This window comes from Nomascus leucogenys, chromosome 21, assembly GCF_006542625.1.
Source record: "Nomascus leucogenys isolate Asia chromosome 21, Asia_NLE_v1, whole genome shotgun sequence".
Lineage (NCBI taxonomy): Eukaryota > Metazoa > Chordata > Mammalia > Primates > Hylobatidae > Nomascus > Nomascus leucogenys.
Window position 1 is genome coordinate 82,034,128 of NC_044401.1, and position 25,763 is coordinate 82,059,890.

General features: G+C 58.2%; 2 protein-coding genes across 5 annotated transcripts in view; one reads left to right on the forward strand and one right to left on the reverse strand.

The window, feature by feature from the left end:
- The window catches only part of MUC6 (mucin 6, oligomeric mucus/gel-forming), a 34,771-nt gene extending 31,817 nt beyond the window's left edge, over positions 1-2,954 (forward strand). The window contains exons 38-39 of the mRNA XM_030802105.1: positions 1,258-1,360; positions 1,637-2,954. Coding sequence (XP_030657965.1) covers positions 1,258-1,360; positions 1,637-1,814 — 281 coding nt within the window. The 3' untranslated portion in view covers positions 1,815-2,954. The remainder of the gene's footprint in view (positions 1-1,257; positions 1,361-1,636) is intronic.
- A 75-nt stretch (positions 2,955-3,029) lies between these two features.
- The window catches only part of AP2A2 (adaptor related protein complex 2 subunit alpha 2), an 88,114-nt gene continuing 65,380 nt past the window's right edge, over positions 3,030-25,763 (reverse strand). The window contains exons 11-22 of one of the 4 annotated variants that reach the window (XM_030802106.1): positions 24,420-24,602; positions 23,722-23,819; positions 23,120-23,351; positions 22,860-23,033; positions 14,573-14,739; positions 11,342-11,424; positions 8,546-8,635; positions 7,022-7,145; positions 5,885-6,001; positions 5,703-5,772; positions 5,334-5,468; positions 3,030-4,717 (exon numbers count right to left, since the gene is read on the reverse strand). In XM_030802106.1, coding sequence (XP_030657966.1) covers positions 4,640-4,717; positions 5,334-5,468; positions 5,703-5,772; positions 5,885-6,001; positions 7,022-7,145; positions 8,546-8,635; positions 11,342-11,424; positions 14,573-14,739; positions 22,860-23,033; positions 23,120-23,351; positions 23,722-23,819; positions 24,420-24,602 — 1,551 coding nt within the window. In that variant the 3' untranslated portion in view covers positions 3,030-4,639. The other 3 variants (XM_030802107.1, XM_030802109.1, XM_030802108.1) reach the window with 3 other exon arrangements.

Sequence of the window (25,763 nt, forward strand, 5' to 3'; positions counted from 1 at the left end):
AAGGTGGAGCTGGACCTGGCAACCAGGGCACCTGCTCCTTGGTGCTCGTGACAATTCCTGTGAGCGAGTCCACTGCTCCCCAGGCCATGGGATGCCTGGGGACAGAGCACACCTCAGGCCTTGTCCATGCCCACCTCACCTCGCGTTCCAGGGATGTCCCTCCCTTCCCTCCTGGGTGTTCCTCTCACGGCAACCACCCAGGGACTGGGTCCCTCGCATGCATCGACCTCCACCAGGCAGCAATGCCACAGATGGCTTCACAGTCTCTCACGTGGGTGGCAGCTCGTTGCTGCAGGCTGAGGGAATCTTGGTTTGGGTCCCTCCCTGAGACCAGGACTTGGGTGCAAACTGTAGCCAGGGAGGTGACCCCAAGAAGCAGAGGTGAGGGAGCAGGAACCAGCTGGGAGGGGAGGACAGCTGGGGACGGCAGGGCCTATGGAAGCACCCAGAGTCCTGACCCTCCCAGAGAAAGCCCTCTGCAGTGGGCAGCTAGGCTCCAGGCGACCTGTCTTCTCTGCAGCCAGAAAACGAAGCTGGGCGCAGCCAGGGGAGGGCACACGGGCAGCAGAGTCCAGCCTTTACCCCAGGACTCCTTTTCTACTTTTAAACCCACGCTCCCCAGTGGCATTTTCTAATGCCGACGCTGCCACTGCCTGCATCGGTCCACCCTGCTCCGTGCTGCCTGCCATGTGCCCAGGCCTCTCGCTGAGGCTGTCTGTCTGGGCCTTCCATGCGGGCCCCCACCCCGCCCCTTCCAGGAGTCCAGACCACGGGGCCTGCTCCATTTCCCTCCTCCCCAGCTGGGGCACACAGAGCTCCCGCAACACCATCTATCCCCCTCTGGGGTCACTGACACGGTGTCCCCGGCCCCCCTGCAGGTCCTGGGTCCGGCCAACCAGAGAAGCCCATGCCCACAGGTCGGTGTTGAGGCCTGGGGTTGGGCATCAGGGAAGCTGGGGCCCAAGGGTGGCTCACACAGGCCCAGGACTCAGTATGTGCTGAGTCCGCTGAGAAAATTCTCTACCTTGATGGACTCCAGCAGAGCGACTTTGAGGGGAAAAAACAAACTAGGATGCTGCTGGCCTTTGCCTTTGTGTATGGCTGAGGTCTGAACTCTGTGGGGCTCCACAAGGGGAGACCACACCTTGGGCAGTAGAGTCCAGAGATAGATGGGGACCCCGGTCTCTAGCCAGGGCTTCCCTCCCTCCTCGCTCCATGCCCACCCTGGGCGTTGCTGACCGTCCACTTGGCCACCAGGGGTCTGCAGTGTGCGGGAGCAGCAGCAGGAGATCACGTTCAAGGGGTGCATGGCGAACGTGACGGTAACCCGCTGTGAGGGCACCTGCATTTCCGCCGCCAGGTGAGTCCACAGGTGGGAGGCCTGCCCCACGTCCAGCAAGGTGCTCACAACCCCACCCAGAGAGACGCCAGGGCAGGTTCATGCACCCCACCCAGGCGCCTGCTGCCCCATCAGGTGAGCCACTCTGCGCTCCATCTGCCTAACACCGCCCTGGCCCATGTGAGCCGGGAGCTCAGCGGGGAGGTCCAGGCCTCTGTAGAGCAGCTGCCCTGGGGAGGGAGGAGCCGTATGCCCCTGCAGCAGCCATGACCCTGCTCTGTCTTGACTTCTCGGCAGCTTCAACGTCATCACCCAGCAGGTGGACGCCCGCTGCAGCTGCTGCCGCCCCCTCCACTCCTATGAGCAGCAGCTGGAGCTGCCCTGCCCAGACCCCAGCACGCCTGGCCGGCGGCTCGTACTCACCCTGGAGGTGTTCAGCCACTGCGTGTGCAGCTCTGTGGCCTGTGGAGACTAGCAGGGTCGCTGCCTGCTCTCCTGGGGCTGAAGGACTGCAGATGAGAGACAGGAAAACACCCACCAGCCCCCTTCCCGCTTGTGCCGGCAGCTGCTTTCCTGGTCACCAGGCCTGGCCCCCAAGTGCCCTGGGCCGTGGCTCACCTGGGGCACCAGTGGGAGAGGGGCTGCCAAGCAGAGGCTCAGACCACCACACTCCTGCAGACCCTGAGCCAGCAGAGAGGGACTGAGGCGGGCAGTGGCCACGGACCCTCCCAGGCACACAGGGCACTCCCAACCACCCCTGCCCACCGTCCAACACCTCCCAGCCCCTGAACTTGGCCCCAGCCCTGCTGGGCCCAGAACCCTGCAGATAAGCCACAGAGCAGGCGCTCGACCACACCCATCAGGGGCGAGGAGGGCACAGAAACCTGTGCCGAGATGGGGGCAAGAGGCCCAGGCAGCCACCAGCACAGAGAAGAGGAGCTCCCCAGTCAGGAAGGGCAGAGGGTGGCAGCGAGGGCAGGACAGCCGCCCCCGCTCCCAGCCAGGCAGAAGGCCCCTGCCAGCACCACACCCATCCCCAGCAGCTTGTCCTTGGGAGAGGGCGTCACCCGGCCAGAGACTCCAAATAAACTGGTTCTTGTCAAGGCACAGAGGCTGGTCTCTGAGCACTGCTTTTGCCTCTCCCCAGCCCCTTAGGCACCCGACCCACACCGGCACCCTGTGGGCCCCTGGGATCTGCAGTTGGGCAGGGCTGCCCCCAGCAGGGTCTGGGCTGGTAAGAGAAGCTGCCTCTGGCGTTGGGCCCCTGCCTCCCTCCACTAGGACTGTTCCGTCTCTGGCAAAGCCCACCATCTTTCAGGGGCCACCCCCATCTGCCCGAGAGCCCCTTCTGCACCATCTGTGGTCGGATCAACTGGAGGATCCCCACGGGGCCTCCCGTTCCCCAGGAAGGAGCCCTGGGCTGCACCTCAACACACTGTACAGCGGGGAGCCCTGAGGCCAGGCTGGAGGAGTTCCCACATGACCTGAGTCCCAAAAAGCTCCACCACACACCCAGAATCAAACTGGCAGAGCAAAGGGCAGGTCACTTTCTGATGCCTGCTGCCCGTGAGCCCACGTGCTGAAGGACAGGCCAGGGACCTTGGGGTCTGTGCCTCACACGGCCCCCGGGGAGCTATGAGTGTTAGGTGGGATGCTTTCCCCCCAAAGAAAGCGCATGATCCAGGGTACTGTTCTAGCCTTTATTTTTCTTTGACGAGGAGTGCCACACTGAGGGCCCCTCTGCAGCGCCGCACAGGGAAGCGGTGCCTCGGGGAGCAGCCTTTCCTCTGATGGCGGGAGGGGTCAAGGGATGCAGGAGATCCACGGCAGCACACGCGGCCTGCAGGTGCAGCACACGGGCAGAGCACTGCCCAGCAGCTGGAACATGAGAATGAGCCACACCACCCAGCTGCAGAACAAGCCCAGCAAGGCATGTCACGACACCTGGCACCGCCAGACCCAGAATGGCCAGTGCGAGAGGCGCACGCCACTGACATGGCTATCCTGTGATCAAAGCCCGACACGCCGGAAGGAGAGCCACAGACAACGTGGGATGCACACACTGCAGGGGAGCTGTGGAGACCCTGATGGGTCCGTGAGCCCCTGCAGCTGCCCCAGGGACCCGCACAGCAGGCAGCTGAGGGCCAGGGTGAAAACCCTCAAGCACGTGTGGCCACCCACCCTCCCTGCCTGCACAGCATGTCAGGAAGCCAGAACCCGTGCTGGGTGTGTTTAGGACAAACAAGGCCACCATCCTGGGGACAGAGCGCAAGGCCCCAGCCTTGGCTCCTAGGCCAGCCCCACTCTCTCGCCTCTCAGGTGTCAGACGTGCAGCCTGGGTGCTGAGTCCAGATGACAGGTGAGACACAAGCCACAGGTGACACACAGCATGCGGCCAATGGCCCCCTCACTTCCTGACCACACAGAGGCTTCCCTCCTCCACAGCCCCTCCAGGGACGACTGGACGGGGCTGGTGGAAGGACTCAGGCCTGCACCGTGGCCTGGGGATGCCCACTCTGACAGGAAAGAGACGAGCACACCTCTGAGTCTTGCGCCACCAGCCCACGCTTTACCCTGGAGTCCTGGGGGCCCCACGGGGCTGGCAGGACGCTCCTCCCCTGGCTACACATCTAAGGCCTCGGCGACTGCAGGAGCATAATAGACGCCCTTCACAAACAGGAGCTGGGAAAGGAAAACAATTACATCCAGCCAGGACATGTGATTTTGCCAGAAGTCATTACAAATACAAATGTTTCTAAATTCTAGATTAAAATCCTGCCTGGGAAAACTGTCCATCTGGGACTGCAGCAAAACCAGGGGCAGCTGTGCTCCTCCCAAGGGCCCACGACGATGCCAGGTGTGCAGCTACCAGGACGGCCACACACCGAGGCTCAGCCCACACCATGCGCGGCAGCACTGCTGCTCCCAGAGGCTCCGAGGCGGGGTGGGCGGCAGCACGGGCCATCTCAGTGACACTCCCACAAACGCCACGTTCACGCCAACTTCTAATTTCCCTTTAATTTGTAGATTTAACCACAGAACTGTCTCGATTTTTATAAAAACTGATCCCAAGATCCACCTTCTGCCGTGGCTGCCGCAGTCCAGGCTGAGCTTTTCCTCCTGAGCCACACACGTGTGTTCCTGTCCAGCCCAAAGGGAGAGGTCTGGGGCAGCGGGGCGGGGAGGCGCCTTGTGCTGTGGCACTGGACACAGGGTGCTCATCTGCAGGATGGCCACGAAGACAAACGGCACAGACGAAGACAACGCAAGACACACGAGCCTGGTCTTCCATCCTCATGACTAAAACTGCGCTGAGAGCAATTCACATAATCTCTGAGAAACGGCTTCCTTACTCGTCCGCAGCGTGAGCCGGTACATCTGAAACAGAGGGCACAGCGGGTCAGCGGGCATGCCGAGGCCCACACAGCCCTTGGGCCCAGGACCCGCCATGCAGAACCCTGTGGGCCACGCCCAGGGAGGAGGCATCCACAGCTCGGCAGAGGCCTGAGCACCACACACACGGTCAGCATGAAAACAAGGCTGGCATGGGAGCGCCTAGCACCTCGTACGTAGCTGGCGGGAGTGCGAAGTGGCACGGCCACCTGGAGAAGCTGTGGGACGGCTTCTTGCAGCACTAACCATGCACAGGCCCTGGGCAGCAGCAGCACTCCTGGGTGCCGCCTGAGTGAAACAGAGACAGGTGTCCATCGACAGAACGGGACGTGGTGAGAAGGAACAACGCGGTGACAGAGAGGAACAGCTGGGAGAGCCACCGCCCAGGGCCAGGCTGCTCCATGGTGGGACGATGCTCCACAGCGGCCAGCTGTGGGGAGGCTGGGATGCAACCACGTATTGACAGGGTGGTGGTTAAACGGGCACACGACATCGGTCAAAACTGACTGAACTGCACTAAAGAGCTACACATCTCACCATGTACATTGTGCCAGAATAAAAAGCAACTCAAGTGTGTTCAGCCATTTCCTGAGGGCCTGACCTGGGCTTGCAGGTTCGGCTCCAGGCGCAGCAGGCATCCGATCTGGGTGGTTTTCGTGTGGATGATTCCAGCTCCCACAAAATTTGCAGGATTAGGATCAACTTCTTCAAGAAGTGCAGAACCAAATCCAATGATCTGTCCAAAGAAACAGGACAATGAGGACCCTGCGCGGGGTCGCAGGCAGCGTGTCCCCCGGGGCCGTCCCTCCAGACCCTGGCGCTGGGTCGCGGGCAGCGTGTCCCCCGGGGCCGTCCCTCCAGACCCTGGCGCTGGGTCGCGGGCAGCGTGTCCCCCGGGGCCGTCCCTCCAGACCCTGGCGCTGGGTCGCGGGCAGCGTGTCCCCCGGGGCCGTCCCTCCAGACGTGCTACCTTGGCTTTGGTGACTTCTGTGTCCATTGGGTGCTTTGCTTTGAAGATGTTCTGCACTTCCTGCTGTGGACTGTGAGAAACAGCAAAGGCGAGTGTTCTCAGCCAGGCCAGAGACCAAAGCCCACCTTTTCAAATAAGCCCCGTCCCCACCCCCCACCCCTACAGGACAACAGGTTTCTCACTTGCTCAACTGCTTCCAACGTTGAAAGAAATCCTGAGATGCCATTTCTGTCGGCTGGAAGAATTTGTTGAGTGTGATGGGCAGCTGCACAGACACGTTCTGGAAGGTGCCCCCATACCTGCCAGCAGCAGCAGCAGAAAGAGACAGTCAGCTCCTCCTTCGAGAGCCCCCGGGGCCAGGAAAGAGCTGAGGGACAGTCAGCTCCTCCTCTGAGGGCCCCAGGGACCGGGAAAGAGCCGGGAGTGAGAAGCGTCCCCACCTACTGCCACCCACCAGAGCGGGGCGGGGGGGCCGAGCCTTGAGTCCCCACGGATCATGTGTGGCTCAGTGTCCAGTGTCACCCACAGACAGGAGGACAGGCCAGGGCCACATACACAGGCAGGATGTCCCTGTGCCTCACTTCTCCCCATTCATCTGTTTCCCAGAACTCCAAGTCTGTGCAAATAGTGTGATGTTTTCTCTTTAAAAAGGCAAAGGCATTTGCACAAAGAATGAAACAAAAATTTGCACGTCTACGTCCCCGAATTCTACAGTACACAATCTTAAGTTCTCTATATTTTTAATGTTAGAAAGTGTGCTTTTCTCAACATTCCTAACCTTGCAGACACCCAGCAGGGGACGGGCTGACTGTGTACACGCTATTTGTAGTCACTGAAAAGTGAGAGTAATGAACAGTCGCAGCAGGAAAATCCTACGCTTTTAAAAAAATAAGCAAAGTGGTATGATCTGAGCTCAACTGAGCAAAAAACGCACCCCCCAGGCCAGGGTCCGAAGGAAACCAGCCACCTTCACCCCGCAGCTGTCGTCTGGTACCAAGCCGGGCAGGTGGCGCGGGGGCCCTGGCTGTCTGCCACCCCATGAGGTGGGCCTCACGGTGCCCAGAAAGACCCTAGCAAGGCCCCATGTGGGAGCTGCCACCTGCCATCTGGGAGCCCAGGGCTTCGCCTCCCCTTGTTTCCTGAGCTCTGCAGAGCTGGGGGCAGCAACAGCTCAGGCCGCACCCTTGCACTGTGAGCACCCGCATGCCCTGGGTCCCCTCAGGAAGGACATGGAGGCACAGTCATGGGGCCCAGGAGCCCAGGCACACAGCTCAGGAGCCCACACACTCCTTGGCCTGGGGCGCACAGATGGCTCCTACCTGAACTGAATGTTGAGGACTGGCGCCTCCATGAAGTCGGACACGCACTCTATGTTGACCACCTGCTGCACCTGCGCGCCCCCCTCCACAGTCGGGTCCACGGGCTTGGTCTGCAGGTTCAGGTGTGCGTGTGTTAAGGAATCCAGCTGAGCAAGCCCCAGTGGCAGAAGCAGAAGCAGGCCAGGCTAGAGCCCCAGCAGGACCCGTGGAGGCAAGCACACTCACCACGCTCCAGAACCACCAGTTACGGGTCAAGGGGCAGCCACACCACCCGGCCCTGCCCCTCCACCCGGACAATCCTCAAAACACTGTCTGCTTCTCACACTTCCAAAATGGCTCCTCCATTTTAAAAAGTCACTTAGATTATATACTACTTGTCTGTTTTCACTCTGAGCCTCGGCTCTGGTTCTTACACACACAATTTTTGTCACCGTTAGCAGAAGCTGGTGCTTAGTAGGGCAGGAAAACTTTTAAGAATCCCGGGAATAGCAGGCTCCTGAAACAGCGAGACGCAGAAAAGAGCCTGCCCTGCTGTGACCAGGGTTGTTTTCATGCTGGAAAACAAGAGTTTGCCTACAGCCTCTCCTGAAGAAACAGTGACAGCAGCAAAGCTGGGTCCAGGAGGCAGCAGGGTGCAGGCCTCTCCTTCCCTCTGGGTCGTGTGCCACCGGCCACTCAGCTGCTGGGCTCGCTGCTGCCTCGAGCCAAGTGGACCCCAAGGGAGGGAACCCTAAAGGGGCGCAGTAGGAGTCAGAGCTTCCACTCCAGATTCTGAACAAAGTCTTTAATACACATGATCCTACATGTGTATTTTTAATGACTGCTTTGAAACAGTTAGCTTGAACAGTCTGCATTAAAACACGTTCATGTTAAAATGAACACAGACCAGCCAGTGGCAAGGAGGAAGTTGCTTCACTCAGGTCACTGACCATAAATCCCCAGGTGTCACCGTCTCTGATCAAGCTGAGGTCTTCACGCTAACTCTATTTGGCGGGCCTATCCTTAGAGGAAGAGACGTTAGCGTCTCCCTCTTTTAGCTGGGGAAGTTCTAGTAACACTTCTGGCATTACGAAGGGAAAATCTTCAGTCCAAAAGCTCTGCCAGAAGCACACACAAGCTCGGCTGGGGTGCGCACCGTGCTCCAGTCCCCACCAGCGCCTCCCACACTCTGCAAGCAGCAGCTCTGTGAGGCTTCGGAGAGGAGGGATTTAAAGATAACGTCACAGGAGAGTAAGACCAGCTGAAAAACAAAGGGACTCAAACTAGCCAAATGGAAGGGGAGGAGGCATACGCATAGTATTTCTAGATGCATTCTCAAAAGTTGACTCTCCAATATGGAAGATTGCCTGTTTTCTTCTTGCTGCCCAACACCATAGGCAGATTATGATTGCCTGATTTTCATATAGCATCTGGAATTATCTTGCTATTTTAACAAAATAAGAAAACCAAAAAACTTCCCCAAAGGCCTCCTCTAAGCCCCACATTATGCTGTCTGTGGGCATGGGGCAATAAAGCCAAGGATATTAGGCTGAAGGTCGTCTGAACAGATTAGTGTTGGGGTGAAGTTTAGGAACTGCGTGGAGGTCTTATTACCATAAAAGATAAACATCCGACCTAAAAGGAAACAAAAACAATTTTTTCACAGACATCATTTCACACTTACCCTGAATATTTACCCTGAAAAACAAGAGCCCCCCACAATCTTCAGCTGAATTTAAGTTCACTGTTGTGATGTATGACTGTTGTTAAAATTAAGAACACATTTTTTCCAGTTTTAGAACGAGCACACCAGTGTTGGAAACGGGGGCCGGGTATCTCCTCCACGCAGAGGTAACTTCCACCCTCCAGCACCCTCCTCCCTCAGCCCCTCCTGTGCACCCACACAGGATGGATGAGATCACACGCGTACGCACCGGGAAGGGCCCACAGAACGCCCCATCTGCAAGCTGGGCTACAGCGGGAGGGGCCTGCCACGCATCTTTTCCAGGGATGCCACAATCACACAAGCCTCTGCCGGCCCCGCCCCATGACTGCAACACGCAAACACATGCACCGGCCCCGGCTGCCTCCTGTCAGGGGACCCGGCTGGGCATCCGTCCGGCACAGCACCGGTGTTGCACACTAGCCCTCACTGCAGCGGCTCATCCACGGCACAGGTGCACATTTAGGATGTGTCGCTGTTTTTATTTATATCACAATAAAAAATCTTTGTGAACATTTGTATACCCCTTGAATTCAGAAAGGAAATCTCAAATGTTTTGAAGAGTAAACAGTTTAGCATCACTCCTCCCACAATTTAAAAACCCAAAACCAACACCTAGTGAAGCTATCATGGCCCAGAGCTTAAAAACTTAAACCAGGACTAAAAGCACCATCTGTTTTCAATGCAGCATTTCCCACAAGAATGACTCTGACAACCCTCACTTTTCTAACAGATCCCTGGCGGGCAGGGGACTAATTCTCTTTTTTCACACTCTTTCCGTGTTTTTCACAGACGAGAGACAGAGCAGTCCTCAGGAGGCTCAAGGCAGGCGCTGAGAGGAGGCAGGTCCACAGCCAGGGCCCCTGCAGCCACAGGGTTCTGTGCACAGCATTTTTTTACACTCAAAGGCGTTTTTATGTCCTTCTTCTAAATTGTGGTAAAATACACTAACATTCACCTTCCTAGCCATATTTAGGTGTACACAAGGGCACAGGAAGTACATCCACACTGTGCAGCTGCTGCCACCACCATCTCCAGAACGTTCTCATCTTCCCAAACGGAACTCTGTCCCCATTAAACACCAACTCCCCATCCCCCTGGCCTAGGCCCTGGCATCCCCCAGCTACGTTCTGTCTCTACAGAGTCACTGCTCTAGGGACCGCATGAGTGGAGCCACACAGGATTTGTCCATGTGTCTGGCCCATGTCACTGAGCACCATGTCCTCGAGGTGCATCCGTGCTGCTTTATGCATCAGAATTTCATTCCTTTCTGCTGTTTGATGGCTGAATAATATTCCACTGCATCGACAGACCACATTTTGTTTATCTAGTCATCCACCGATGAACATCTGGGCTGTTTCCAACTTCCGGTGATTGTGAATAATGCTGCTATGGACATGGGTGGACAGGTACCTCTTTAAGACCCAGCTTTCAATCCTCTGGGGTCTGTACCCAGACGTGGAACTGCTGGGTCACAGAATAATTCCATCTTCTTTTGTGTCTTGAGGAACTTCCCACAGTACCTGCACTACTGTACATTCCCACCAGCGGCGCACAAGGCTCCAACGTCACCACGCCCTGCAGACACTCCTTTTCCTTTTTGGTTTGTTTTGATGTATGCATTATTTATGAATGAATGAATGAATGAACAAACGACAGGTCTCGCTCTGTTGCCCAGGCTGCAGTGCAGTGGCAAGATCTCAGCTCACTACAGCCTCAAATACCTGGGCTCAAGCGATCCTCCCACGTCTGCCTCCCAAGTAGCTGGGGCCACAGGTGTACACCACCACGTCTAGCTAATTTTTGTATTTTTTGTAGAGATGGGGTCTCACAATGTTGTGCAGGCTGGTCTCAAACACCTGGGCTCAAGTGATCCTCCCACCTCGGCCTCCCAAAGTGCTGGAATTACAAGCCTAAGTCACCAGGCCACCAGGCCAGTCTGTTTATTTATTTATTTACAGAGTCTCTTTCTGTTGCCCAGGCTGGAGTGCAGTGGCATGATCTCGGCTCACTGCAACCTCCGCCTCCCAGGTTCAGGTGATTCTCCTGCCTCAGCCTCCCGTGTAGCTGGGACTACAGGCACGCACCACTATACCTAGCTAATTTTTGTATTTTTATTAGAGACAGGGTTTCGCCATGTTAGCCAGGCCGGTCTCGAACTCCTGGCCTCAAGTGATCCGCCTGCCTCGGCCTCCCAACATGCTGGGGTTACAAGCGTGAGCCACTGCACAGGCTACCTGTTTGTTTTAGAACAGTCGTCCTGGCGGGGTGAGGTGGTATCTCACTGTGGTTTTGACTGGCATTTCCCTCATGACTTTGTCCATCTTTTCAGGTGCTTATTGAGCATTCCTGTATTTTCCCTGGAGAATGTCTTTTCAACAACTTTGCCCCCACCCCCGCCTCCCCGCCACCCCCTCTGGTTGTAGAGATGGGGTCTTGATGTGTTGCCCAGGCTGTTCTTTTGCCCATTTTTTAATTGAGCTGCTTTCTTACTGCGTTATGGGAGTTCTTTTTATATTCCGGATATCTATCCCTTATAAGTATATGATTTGCAAATATTTTCTCTTAATTTCCCATATTTCTAAGAGACGGTTTCATTAAGTAATTAAAACACATACCTAAATTCTGCCGAAATTCAGACTTAAGTCCAATTTGAAGCAGCTGGTTTTCAAACAACACACCATTGTTTTTACAAACAAACCTAGGGGAAAAGGGACAGTATATGTGTCACTCAGAGCCACCTGCAGAAAACACAAGGGTTTGTTGTGGAAAAAAACTCATAGCACGAGGAGGCCACAAAAACCTCTATGGGACACAAGGGAAGAAAAAAGTGGAAAACTATTCCAAGGACTTTCCTAACAGCCACTGGAGGAGGATGGTGGGCAGGGCGCAGGGACACGGACACAGCCCCGGTGAGACCTGTGAGGTTGGTTGGTGCAGCTGCTTTTCAGGAACGTGCTGGTCCACATGTAATGGCCTCTCACGGCCCCAGACAGGACACGGGCGTGAAGGCATGCACACAGCTTCTGGCCACACCACAGACTCCAGCCAACACGGGTGCAGAGCTTCCACCCAGTGAGGGCCTCGCCATCAGAGCCTGACTGCTCCCCGCTGATGCATATGCACGCACAGGCACCCAGCCAGCCACCCACCAGCAGCACAGCCCTGCAGGGCCCTGGGTGCCCCCATCTCCCCTCTGGCCTCTCCTCTCACCCCATGCATGGTTAGTGTCTACACTGCACAGGGAGCCCAGGGTTGTGCTCACCACAGGGCACCTATCTACACTACACAGAATTAGGGGAAAATAAAATAGCGTTGGTTAGCTTTCATTTGTGTTTCTCTCAGAAGAGCTTCAAGTCTTCTGACCTCCTCTAGGAAACTGTAACTCCACAGTGACCTGGATCCAAAAAAGAGGAGACGGAGGCGGGGCAGTGGCACAGGGCTCCTGGGTGAACCCAGCACAGAGATGGATGTGGCACTGATTCAGACCACAGGGTAGGGAGGCAGGAGGTCATGGCGCCGCCCCGTCCCCCCAACCCACCCCAGTGCCTAAGAAGCAAATGCTGCATGGCAGCAGCCTAATTCTGAAATCTCCACCTCCACCTGCGCTGACGTCGAGATCAAGGTCAGCCACTCCTACGCTCACCCAGTCTCCACTAACTGCACCACAGCTGCCACCCTGGAAGGTCTGAGTGCTGCCGACCTGAAGATCAGCTCATTGGCATCCTGCCCTATGAAGACCAGGCCAGGAAGACAGAGGAAGCAGCGACAGACGGCAAGGGGCAGTGATGGGCGGCCCTTGGTTCGCTCTTGGGGCCGGGAGGGCGCTGCTTGCCACACAGTGTCCCACTCCAGCCTGCCGTGGCCACGAGAGCCGCTGAGGCAGCAGTCCCTGCACACACCTCTGGAGGCCACAGCCACCCCCTGCACAACCCGGCAGGCTGCTGGTCCGGCTCCAGCCATGTGAAGCTTCAAAAAGTCAAGTGTGGTCTAACCAACACACAACACAGGACAGTCATCCACAACACAGCCTGGAACATGTCTACTGGGCTTCACCCGGGACTGCTCACAGCAGGCGGCTAACAAAGCAGAGGTCACTTAACAGGAGGAGCCGGCCGAAGGGGAGGTCCACGTGCTTACTGCGCCCCGGGGTCACTGCTCCGCCCACAGCCAGCGGGCACTCCACACGAGAGGCCATGGAGTATACACTCGTGGTTTGGACTAAGCCACTTTGAAGTGAAATCTGTCAAGGACACGGGAGGGGCTCTGACTGATCACCCATGACGTGACAGAGAGGCCCTTGTGGTCAGTGTCTCTGCTTGGTTCTTGCTTTTTAAAGGGTCATCTCAACTACAACCTGGCCTGGAGGAATCTTTGGGGAAAATGCAAACCACTCTGCAAGGCCATGAGAATGCAGCCGCCCCGTCCTGTGAGCCGTGTGCCAGCAGCCACCGCAGCCGGCTCGCCCTGAGGCGCTCTGTGCCTCCATCCTACACCAAACACACGCAGACACCTGATGATCCTCTGTAGCCAGATCAAAGCCAAGACGGCCACATGCACAAGAGCCCCGAGGCCCGGCCAGCTGGAGACAGCGCCACCCGATGTGAGGCGTGCACAAGGGCCATGTGCAGCTCCCAGCACAGCCGTATGGAGACAGGGCAGGCAGCGCCCAGCAGGGAAGGGCCACGGCTGCCACGGACTGCCCAGCCCCTTGTCCCTTCCTGCCACCGAGACACTGAGGAGCAGCCACCACCAGAGCCCTGCAACCTGGATTCTCCATCACAAACACAGCGACTCTAAGAGCAGTAAGACTGTTTTCAGCCCAAGTGGCGACCTGCACCAAACACCACGCCAGCCTGCCTCTCCTAAGTCCTTTTCCAACACGTAACAGGAAACAGAACGCACATGCAACGTGAATACAAAGAACTGAAAAACATTTAAAAACACCAGAACTCCATTACAGTCTTCAAAACGGGGGGCCAAAAGGCCACTCCTCAAAGGCTCTCTAACCTCCATCTGGGACAGAAACCGGCACCTGCGCTCCCACCCCACAGGGCAGCAGGGGAGGGGCGTCAACTCCGGGAAAGGGGGCACCTCAGACCTCCAGCCAGACATGAAAACAAGCAGACGGCTGAGAGCAGCCAGTAAGGGGAATGCACAGCTGATGAGCCCAGCAGAGAGGGCCGGGGAGAGCACGTGCCGGGAAAGTGGTCAGCACCGGCGACGTGAAGACCACGGAGACACAGGCAGAGACCACTGCACATGGGGAGCCGGGAGGTGCCCAGGCACCGACAGAAATTAGAGCAGGACAAGCAGCAAAGACAGGCTGCACTCAGGGGGAACCACAGGGTGGAGGCCGAAGGCGTGAGCAGGGTGGGCCTCACAGAAGGACTTGGCAAGTGAGCAACTCAAGGACAAGAGACCCGGCCTCCAGGCCAGACACAGACAAGACGGCTGAAGTCAAAGAGTGAAAAGCAGCCCAACTAGACAGGAAAGAGGCGAAGAGAGAAGACGTGTAGCTACAAAGAGTGTTTATCAAACAGCAGCTGAAACATGATCAGACATCACCGTGCAGACGGGACACAACCACCGCCCAGACCGTGTGCTTCTTCCACGTCCTCCTTTTCCTCCTGAGAGTAATGAACACTGCAGTCCACATAAATCAAGGTTGTGAGGGGAGTTACACAGCAAACCCACCCACAACACAGCAGCTCCCGCTGTCTCCCCCAAGCAGTAATCTGGGAGGTAAACTCCCCTGCCCACCTCTGTCCAGCTGGCCGCGGCCACACCGGAAGTCAGGGGGCACGGCAGCCCCGTGCCTGTCTGCAGGACTCAGGAAACCTGACTACCTGGCAAAGTTGTCTTCGGAGCCAGGAGCGAGAGGCGCGACCGCAGAGGCCGAGTCTGAGAACACATCCACGAGCAGCCCGCCGCCGCCGGAGGAGGGTGGGGGGCCCGCGGGGGCAGGGGGGGCGGCCCCGAGACCCAGCAGGTCTGCCGACGGAGAAGGTGTAGACTGGAAGAGAAGGAAGGAGAGCATCAGCAGAGAGCCTCCCTGGCCTGGCCGACCCCAGACAGTTCACGCCTGCACGTCCTCCCCCATGGCACCCCCTTGGCATCCATGCACTCCCAGTGGCTGGGGCAGGCGGCACACAGCTCAGTGAGTGACCAGCGAGTGAGGGCTACAGCCATTTCCTGAGTATATCCCAGACTCCAGCCTAAAGATAACTGCACTTAAAACATCAGTCAATTTCACTAAGACACCCTACATTTTTTCACAAATGCTATTTGAATGAAAAAAATTCTCAAAAAAATTTGCCATGAAGGACATTAAGGCCAGGTGCGGTGGCTCACGCCTGTAATCCCAGCACTTTGGGAGGCCGAGACGGGCGGATCACAAGGTCAGGAGATCGAGACCATCCTGGCTAACATGGTGAAACCCTGTCTCTACTAAAAAATACAAAAAAAATTAGTCAGGTGTGGTGGTGGGCGCCTGTAGTCCCAGCTACTGGGGAGGCTGAGGCAGGAGAATGGCGTGAACCCAGGAGGCGGAGCTTGCAGTGAGCTGAGATCGTGCCGCTGCACTCCAGCCCAGGCGACAGAGCGAGACTCTGTCTCCAAAAAAAAAAAAAAAAAAAGAAAGATCATGCATGTTACTGCCAACTGTCCAATAAGAAAGTAAGCTTCCGAAGATGAAAAGGCAAGTAACCTACTCAGGTGCATTATTAATCATTAAATTATTACTAAATCATTATTAATCATTAAAAGTCTACAGAACAGATACTTTAAAAAAATAATTGCTTTTTGGCTGGGCATGGTGCCCCACACCTGTAATCCCAGCACTTTGGAAGGTTGAGGCAGAAAGACTGCTTGAGCCCAGGAGTTTAAAACTAGCCTGGACAACATAGCAAGACACTGTCTCTGTTTTTGTTTTTTTTGAGAAAGTCTCACTCTATTGCCCAGGCTGGAGTGCAATGGTGCGGGCTCACTGCAGCCTCCACCTCAAGCGATTCTCCTGCCTCAGCCTCTCAAGTAGCTGGGATTACAGGTGGCCGCCATCATGCCCGGTTAATTTTTGTATTTTTAGTGGAGATGGGGTTTCGCCATGTTGGCCAGGTTGGTCTCGAACTCCTGACCTCAGGTGATCCGTCCACCTTGGCTTCCCAAAGTACTGGGATTACAGGCATGAGCCACCGCACCCAGCCCCAGTAATTGCTCTTTGATCCTGGGCAAAGGCACGAGGAAAGAGAGCCTATGATCTCATGATTAAACTCTCACAACAGGGCACAAGCAGCAGCTCAGTCCATCGCATGCTCACCCATCCAACAGGGCAGCAGGCTCCCCAGCAAGGCCCCGGCAGCCTGACTTCGGGAGCTCAGACCTGCTCTGGGCTCCATGGGTCCTGCCCTGCAGCAGCCTGTGCACTTTGGGACTCAGGTGCTCCCTATAAAAAGGACCCCCGGCCGGGCACGGCGGCTCACACCTGTGATCCCAGCACTTTGGGAGGCCGAGGCAGGCAGATCACAAGGTCAGAAGATAGAGACCATCCTGGCCAACATGGTGAAACCCCATCTCTACTAAAAATACAAAAATTAGCTGGGTGTGGTGGCACACGCCTATAATCCCAGCTACTCGGGAGGTGGAGGCAGGAGAATTGAAACCGGGAGGTGGAGATTGCAGTGAGTCAAGATCGCACCACTGAACTACAGCCTGGCAACACTCATACTTTGACACTATACACCAGGGGCTCTTGGTGGAGAAACCCCCCACCAAGCTAAGAGTGTTCTGGAGGTGTGGAGGGTTCTGACTATCACAAGGATATTGGCATTTCACGGCAAAAACCAGAGACACAAGACACCCTGCCTTGAAGACTCGTCTTGAGTAACTTTAGAATGTTCCACTGGACATCTAAGAAGGTAACAAATTAGTTTGTAATTATCTGAGACTCCATCTGAATGCCATTTTACATTAATGCAAAGTTAAGGTATCACACTTTCAAAAAAATTACATGTGTGGGTTTGTGATATATGAATTTTACTTCAAGATAAATGAGGCATCACAAAGTGTGTTATGCAAAAAAGGTGCAGGTCAGAATGGGGACGGGGGGGTCAGAATGGGGGCGGGGGAGAGTCAGAATGGGGGAGGGGAGAGTCAGAATGGGGGAGGGGAGATTCAGAATGGGGGCGGGGGAGTCACAATGGGGGCGGGGGGTCAGAATGGGGGTGGAGTCAGAATGGGGGGGATCAGAATGGGGGGGATCAGAATGGGGGCAGGGGAGAGTCAGAATGGGGGCAGGGGCAGTCAGAATGGGGGCGAAGAGAGTCAGAATGGGGGCGGGGGGACACAGAATGCGGGCGGGGGAGTCTGAATGGGGGTGGAGAGAGTCAGAATGGGGATGGGGGGGCAGTCAGAAACGGGGCAGGCTCCCAGGCTCTGCTCTTGTGACTGAGCGCCTCTGCAAGACAAGACGACATGGGTCTCATGTGCTCCAAGGGTGGGAGGTCACAGAGGAGCTGGCAGAGAAGAGTCCCAAAAATATCCAAGGCGTGTCTTGATGAGACCATATGAAGGTGGCGCTTTGCTCCCTACGCCTGGGACAGCACCCGCCAACACTGTAGCCTCCACAGCCTGACAAAGCTGTGAGCTGCATGGGAAGCCATCGGCCTTGGCCATGGCCATGAACCTGCAGCCCAAGTGGAGACAATTCCTCCTCTGCATCTAGTCACAGATGTTACCCCTGGTTCCTGCACTGATTCAAATACATCTATGGCTTTTTTTTTTTTTTTGAGACCGAGTCTCTCTCTGTTGCCCAGGCTGGAGTGCAGTGGTGCAATCTCAGCTCACTGCAACCTCCGCCTCCTGGGTTCAAGCAATTCTCCTGCCTCAGCTTCCTGAGTAGCTGGGACTACAGGCACACACCACCATGCCTGGCTAATTTTTGTATTTTTAGAAGAGATGGGGTTTCACCATGTTGGCCAGGCTGGTCTCGAACTCCTGACCTCAAGTGATCCGCCCACCTCGGCCTCCCAAAGTGCTGGGATTACAGGTGTGAGCCACCACGCCCAGCCATCTATGGCTTTTAACTGCTTTCTAAAGTAGGAAAGCCCTTTGCCCTAGTAAAGGCATTTGTACCTGAAACATTACCACAGACTGTAATAGCGAGGCCAGATTCGAGGCCCCAGGACAATAGGGTCCTGACACCCACTTCGGGTTCTTCATCTTCCTCATCCTCTCAGGCCTGGGAGACCCTCCTCACGGAGCAGGCCTGGCTCCTGGGCCACACCGGTTCACCTCCTCCCTCCAATAGCAGGACAACTTGAGGGGTGAAGGTTTTGCCTACAAGGGCTCCAGGCTCCTGCACGTGAGGCCAGGCAGCCTCTGATCGCCACACCCCTGTGCTCCCCAGCATACCCGGGGACACGCATACCACAGCCTCCCCCAAGGAGCTGTGTGCAGAGAGAGGATGCTCAGAAGAAGTAAAATGTTCTGGCCTCATCTACGATGTTAAATAAAAGACATTTTGGCCAATGTGACACCAAGATAAAGCCACTGTCTCTCGTGGGAAAGGCACATGTGCTGATGCCACCCTGAGGCCCCTTCACGGCCCGTGCAGAAGACCCTGAGCAAGAGAACTTCACCAGAAGTCAGAAGTGTCTCCCCATAGGGAAGGGCCTCTCACAGGCGCTCCCGTGAGCAGTAGGAACAGACTGGAAAGCACAGGATAGCAATGACACCCACACACCACAGCTCTTGGTCAGAATAGAGGGGCCCACACACCACAGCTCTCGGTCAGGATGGAGGTGCCCACACACCACAGCTCTCAGCTCAGAACGGAGCTGCGTGCCTCAGCCACAGACACCTCCCTAAGGAACCCACCCGCCAGGCACCACTGACCATCAGGAGTGAAGCCACTCAGAAAATCCACTGAATGAGCCCTGAAGGGGGACCCCTCCAAGAAGGCATCTTACAGAAATGTTGAACCTCACTGGACCCTCATCCTCCTTTTCAGAGGGCAGCACACTGCTCTCATTCCCAGGGTCCAAGAAGCTTCCATCTGATCCCTAAGCCACACAGTCAAGGCCAGGCCCTCCAAAGTCCACCCTGAGCCTAGCTGGACAAACCTGGATGTGATCAAAGGCCTGGGGTATGAGCACACCTCACTTCTCAGGACCCACACGAAAAAGAAACATCAAATAAGAACCAAATAGAGACTGAAGACAACCCTACGGCCCCTTTCCATGCTCCCTCAGTGAGTTCCTCTTAACATCAAAGCAGCTGGAGGGGAGCGAGAGCACCTGGTGCCGTCCCAGCTTCAAACAGGCAACCCCAGGTTTCCGTGGAAGGCTTCACAGTGCCCTTGCTGAAAGCCGGCCTCCAGGAATCCCTGCACACCAGCCTCCCCTGGATCATGTCTTCCTGCCCTCGCCTCCTCTCTGCAGGGTGAAGCCGCTGGTGGCCCAGCACCCACGGGAAGGCCCCTGCTCTGGCAGCTCACAGACAAATCTCCACAAGTAAGTTTCTGCCTCCAGAAACCTATGCCAAGATGTCCGAAGGAGAGGGAGAGATGGATTAGAGGAGTGACAGAGACCTGCAGCACCAGGCGCCTGGCTAGTGACATCCCACGGGAGGAGACAGGGTCAAAAGCAGGTCACCAGCTCTACAGAGCACATGAGAAACATAAGCACGAAGGTGCTCAGGCGTGAAGGGAAGACGCCCACCTTGGGAGAAACAGTCACATCTTTCATTCACTTCATTCACTCCAGGATCAGCTCACAGGCAATTCAAGCCTCCAGAGGGCAGGCACAGCAGCGTGCCACAAACAACATACAGAGAGGGCACAGGGGGACAGGGGCTACACGGAGGACACCAGGTGGGGGGAGGGGAGAGGGAGGAAGAGGGAGAGGGAAGACTGCTCAGCGAGATGTCAGGCTCCGCCAGGAGGGGGAGGAGGAGGGGGAGGAGGAAGAGGAGGGAAAGGGGGAGGAGGAAGAGGAGGGAAAGGAGGAAGAGAAGGGGGAGGAGAAGGAGGGGGAGGAGGAGGGGGAGTAGGAAGAAGGAGGGGGAGGAGGAGGGAGGAGGAGAGGGAGGAGGGGAGGGATGAGGAGGAGAGGGAGGAGGAGAGGGAGGGGAGGGAGGAGGAGGAGAGGGAGGAGAGGGAGGAGAGGAGGGGGAAGAGAGGGAGGAGAGGAGGGGGAAGAAGGGGAGGAGGGGGAGGAGAAGACAGGGAGGAGAGGAGGAGGAGAGGGAAGAAGGGAGGGAGAAGAGAGGAGGAGAGGGAGGAGGGGAGGGGGAAGAGGGGAGGAGAGGGAGGAGGGGAGGGGGAAGAGGGGAGGAGAGGGAGGAGGGGAGGGGGAAGAGGGGAGGAGGAGGGGAGGAGGGGAGGGGGAAGAGGGGAGGGGAAGAGGGGAGGGGGAAGAGGGGAGGAGGAGAGGGAGGAGGGGAGGGGGAGGAAGGGAGGTGGAGGAGGGGGAGGGGAAGGAGAGGGAGGAGGGGATGGGGAGGAGGGGGAGGGGAAGGAGAAAGGGGAGGAGGAGGAGGGAGAGGGGGAGGAGAAGAGGGAGGAGAGGGAGGGGGATGAGAGAGGGAGAGGGAGGGAGGAGAGGGAGGGAGGAGGGGGAAAGGGAGGAGAAAGGGGAGGGAGAGGACGATGAGGTGGGAAAGTGGGGGGGGGAGAGGAGGGGGAAGGAAGGGGAGAAGGGGAGAAGGGGGAAAGGGGGAGGAGGGGGAAGAGGAGGGAGAGTAGAGGAGGAGGGAGACGGGGGAGGAGGAATGGGAGGAGAGAGAGGAGGGGAAGGAGGAGGGAGGAGGGGCATGAGGAGGAGGGGGAGGAGGAGGAGGGAGGAGGAGGAGGGGGAGGAGGGGGAGGAGGAGGGGAGGAGGAGGGGAGGAGGAGGGGGAGGGGAGGAGGAGGAAGAGGGGGAGGAAGAGGATGAGGAGGGGAAGGAAGAGGAGGAGAAGGAGAGGGGAAGGGGAAGGGAGGAGAAGGGGGAGGAGGGAGAAGAGGAGGGGGAGGAGGGAGGATGAGGGGAAGGAGGACAGGGAAGGAGGAGGAGGGTGAGGAGGGTGAGGAGGGAGGACGAGGAGAGGGAGGGAGGACGGAGAGGGAGGACGGAGAAGGAGGAAGAGGGGGAGGAGAAGCCACTGGGTGCGATGTCAGGCTCAGCCTGGATACCAGCCCCATGGCAGGCCCTGCACTGTCGGCCAGAGGGGCAGGACACACGGTCAGCAGGGACACATAAGCAGGTCCCCGCCAAGGAGTGCCAGGAGTCCGACACGAGCACCCTGCCAACCAGCAAACTGCCAGGGCAGGCACCACCACAGGAGCTCACCCAACAAAGCCCTGCCGATACTGGGTAGCAGCACTGGTTGCCACCACTGGACCTGCGTCCTGGAGAGAAGACTCTCTCCAGAGCTCCTCTAACTGGACAAACAGAAAGCCCGCATGACCCCAACAGGAGCCCTCCCTGACAGTGCAGAGGGGAACAGCTGGCAAGCAGAGCCAAGCAAAAACGCAACTCTCAAAACGACACTTCTCACCCGACAAATACCACAGGACACGTTCTCAGTTACGCGATTATTCTCATCACATCACACACACAAGGAAAACCAGACCTAACCCAACTCACTACATAAAACCTCGAAGAGCAGGGCAGGACAGGTCCTCTCTAAATCAACAAAGCATGCGATGACAGCTGCCTGGGTGAGGCAGTCCTGTAGGAGAGGGGACAGCCACTTCCCCTAAAACAAGTCACCACAGAGAATGTGGGAGCTGAGCTGGACAAGATGATGGTCTGAAGGAAGTGCCTTGCCCAGCAGGGACAGTGGCCCCCGGGACAGGACAGCGGGGTGCAGCAGGGACAGTGGCCCACAGGACAGGCCAGGGGGGCATCCAGCAGGGTGGCCCACGGGCAGCAGGGGCTCGCAGGGACAGTGGCCCCGGACAGGACAGCGGGTGTGCAGCAGTGGCCCCGGGACAGGCAGCAGGGGTCCAGCAGTGACACGGGGACAGGACGCAGGTCCAGCAGGACCTGGCCCCCGGACACGGGGCACAGGCCCCCGGACAGCCGGGGTGTCCAGCAGGACAGTGGCCCCCGGGACAGGACAGCGGGGTGCAGCAGGGACAGTGGCCCCGGGACAGGACAGCGGGTGGCGTGATGCCCCAGGCAGGGGTCACAGTGACACGGCCCCCGGGACAGGACAGCGGGGTGTCCAGCAGGCAGGCGGGACAGGGGGGGGGCTGGCCCCCGGGACAGGACAGCGGGGTGTGCAGCAGGGACACTGGCCCCCGGGACAGGACAGCGGGGGCAGGTGTGCACAGGCAGGTGACAGCTGGCCCCCGGGACAGGACAGCGGGGTGTCCAGCAGTGACACTGGCCCCCGGGACAGGACAGCGGGGTGTGCAGCAGGGACAGTGGCCCCCGGGACAGGACAGCAGGGTGTCCAGCAGTGACACTGGCCCCCGGGACAGGACAGCGGGGTGTGCAGCAGGGACAGTGGCCCCCGGGACAGGACAGCGGGGTGTGCAGCAGGGACAGTGGCCCCCGGGACAGGACAGCGAGGTGTCCAGCAGTGACACTGGCCCCCGGGACAGGACAGCGGGGTGTGCAGCAGGGACAGTGGCCCCGGGACAGGACAGCGGGGTGTGCAGCAGGGACAGTGGCCCCGGACAGGACGGGGGTGTGCAGCAGGGACAGTGGCCCCCGGGACAGGACAGCGGGTGTCAGCAGGGACAGTGGCCCCGGGACAGGACAGCGGGGTGTGCCAGCAGTGGACACTGGCCCCCGGGACAGGACAGCGGGGGTGTGCAGCAGGGACAGTGGCCCCCGGGACAGGACAGCGGGGTGTGCAGCAGGGACAGTGGCCCCCGGGACAGGACAGCGGGGTGTGCAGCAGGGACAGTGGCCCCCAGGACAGGACTGCGGGGTGTGCAGCAGGGACAGTGGCCCCCGGGACAGGACTGCAGGGTGTGCAGCAGAGACAGTGGCCCCCGGGACAGGACAGCAGGGTGTCCAGAGCCACAGCCAGCACCTGGGTTCTCAGTACACGCTCCTCCCTGACAGGCAAATGCTCTGCTGGTCCCAAGTCTTGGGGGTGAGGCCCTGACAGGTCTGGGTGCACAGCAGGTGAGGGACCCACCACGGCGCTGGTGCTGGCCGGGGCAGGCTCAGGGCCCCCGTTCACATCCACACTCCTCTCCCGCTTGGTGTCCTCCAGGTCTGTCACCGTGCTGGGGCCCTTCTTCTTCTTGAGCTTTGCCAAGATGGAGGACTCCCGCTCCGGGAACGGGGGCATCTCCTCCAGCACAGTTGCCTTGGAAAGAACACAGGGTGGGATTGGTCAGAGCTCCTGACCTCCGACCCTCAGTCAAGCCAGTCCGAAGGGTGGGGGCCTCCTACCAGAATGTCGGTGCTGGCCACGGTGCTGAGCCGCAGGTACTCCACGGCACGCTGCTGCAGCTCCACGTCTGCGTTCCTCAGCTGGCTGTCGCTGCGCAGCACGTCCTGGATGGTGGGCTTCACCTCCGGAAAGAGGTTCACAAACTTGATGTAGGTGGACAGGAGCAGCGCGCGGGTGGGGACGCTGCATAGGTGGAACTTGGAGTGCAGCAGGTTGAACTGGATCAGCGGGCTGGGGGGGCGGGGAGAGCACAACACAGGAACGCCGTCGTCCCCTCGCAGGCTCCAGCACGTCCCCGCAAGGGAGGGACGGCGGTGAGACCCCCTTGCCTGCACCAGAGGCCGCTGGTCAGGACCCTCTTCCAGCTCCAGATCCCACTGCAAGATGCCCCTTTCACAAAGTCAGCCATCAACCCCATGTCTCCATTTTCTACTAGAATCCCTGCTTTTCCTATCAACTGAAGGAAAACAAAAAGACATCTACTGGGAGCAGAAGCGGCTCTGCGAGGCCTCACAGCAGGGCCAGCTGGTGCCTCGCCTTGACACCGGCGACCAAGGCCCACTGGAACACACACAGCCCCAATTCGCAAAGGGCCTCTCACCTGGATCTTGGGTCTCCAGCTATCAGGTTTCCGAACTCCCCCAGGATGTAGCCGCCCACTTTGACCAGGTTCTCGTGGCATGCGGGAGCCTGAAGAGCCTGAGAAGCACAAACACAATGAGCCGGGGTGGCAGCCAGGTGCCAGAGTTAAGGCGAGGCAGGCACGTCCTGGTGCGGTGCACCCTACACCAGCACCAACCCCTCAGCTTCCTGGAGACCCCAGTCCAAGTGCCCATCCCTGCCTTCCTCAGCACCCTCAGCACCTGTGTCAGCAGCAAGGAACCCAAGGCTGCCACACGCTGACCTGCCCTGGAGGGAGCTGCAGCATCCACAACAGGCTCTGGCTGGGGAGGTTCTGCCAGCGTCCTCATGGCACACCCCTTCCCGGCAGCCTAATCCTCTCCGATGGACAGGGCAGGCCCCACCACGGCAGGCCCCAGCATGCTCTCACACACACAGAGGCCAGCTTTCTCAGGTGGCCCCCAGAGAGCCAGAAGTTTGAGAGTTAGGGTGAGAAGAAACTGGGACTCAGCGAGGGGCACCAACAGCGGAGGAGCTAGAGCCTCAGGGAAGAGCTGAGGAGCAAGAGGGGTCAGCGACGGCCCTCGGCACCTCCACCCAGGCAGGTTGGAACCACTCACTGCTCACCTTCTGCGACTGCCCTCCACCCCATCCTTCCTGCCGTCCTGTGGGCTGTACCTCGAACACAGTCTTGGCCGCGTAGCCCTGCACGTCGTCTCGGTTGATGACGATCTGAATGACTCGGTACCACACCTCTTCACTCACGTAATCACCAGCAATTCGGATCAAGTTCAAGATGGTATCCACATACCAGGTGTAGTCTACCGCGTACTTCTCGGCCAGGATGGCGACCTTCAGCACCTGCGGGGGACGGGCTGCTGAGGGCCGGCACCTGCAGGCCATGGCAATCCCAAGACCAAACTGTCATCCAAAGTCAAAGTGAGAGTTTCAGAAGCACCTCAATGTGTCTACAAAAGTTTGGAACATGCAAGAAGCTTGAACTCTATTCTCAAAAAAGGCCACGAGCCCAAAAAGTTTAAGATGCCCTGACTTAGGCAAGGAAAGCCAGGAAGAGGCGGAGACCAGTGCACAGAAGGCCACGGCCACAGCCAGGGCACCTCCCACCTGGGCCCTTCTCTCCCAAAGCCCCAGCACCTGGCAGCAGCACTCCTCTGACCACTGACCTCTGACCATGCCACCCTGGGCTCCCGGCAGCCACTTCTCTGCTGGTTTCCTCCGGCTCTGGCCGGTCTTTCCTGTGAGCCTCACCTGGGGGTTCCCCTTCTTCCCCTCCCTGGCTCACTCTCACGGGTGCCCCCCGGAGGCACCTGCCCAGCCCACACCCATGTGGCAGCCACCCACATGGAGCTCTGCCAGGCTGTACAACACCAAACTCATCTCCCCAGAGTCACCTCGCCTGGAACCAAGCCCCCCCTCGAACAGCGCCAGCTGCCAACACCAACGCCAGCAGGCATCAAGACCGCGCACCTCCTGAGGGCACCCCTAATACCCTGCCACCCCTCCCCACACCCTGCCGCCCCCTCTCCACACCCTGCCACTGGCCTCTCAGGCGCTGGTGAATGTGCCCCCCACCCACCCAGAGTCCCTGCCTGGAGCCTGGACCCCCAAACCCCAACCTGAGTCCATGACACTTCCAGGGCATCATTCCAAAATGTACTGCCTCTGAGCCCTACCCTCAGCTCGGGGCTGTGCACCAGGGGCCTTCAGGCCTCACTGGCAGGGTCCCCATGTCTGCCTCCACCCCTGCCTCGCTGGCCCTGCTCCCCACCCTGTGCTAAGCTACCTCCCACCCCTCCACGAACGGCTGCTCTGCCCTCCCAGTAGCCTCTGCACCATCATCCTCTCCAGACCAGGCCACTACCGCCTTCTGCAGAAGTCCACACAGCCCCCCAGGAGTGTAATGCCTCCTGAGGCCCCCAGAACATGGGGCACTTCCTCCAGCCATCCCACCCACAGCACAGCAACCCGCGGTCCTGCTCTCAATCCGTCCTCCTCCATGGA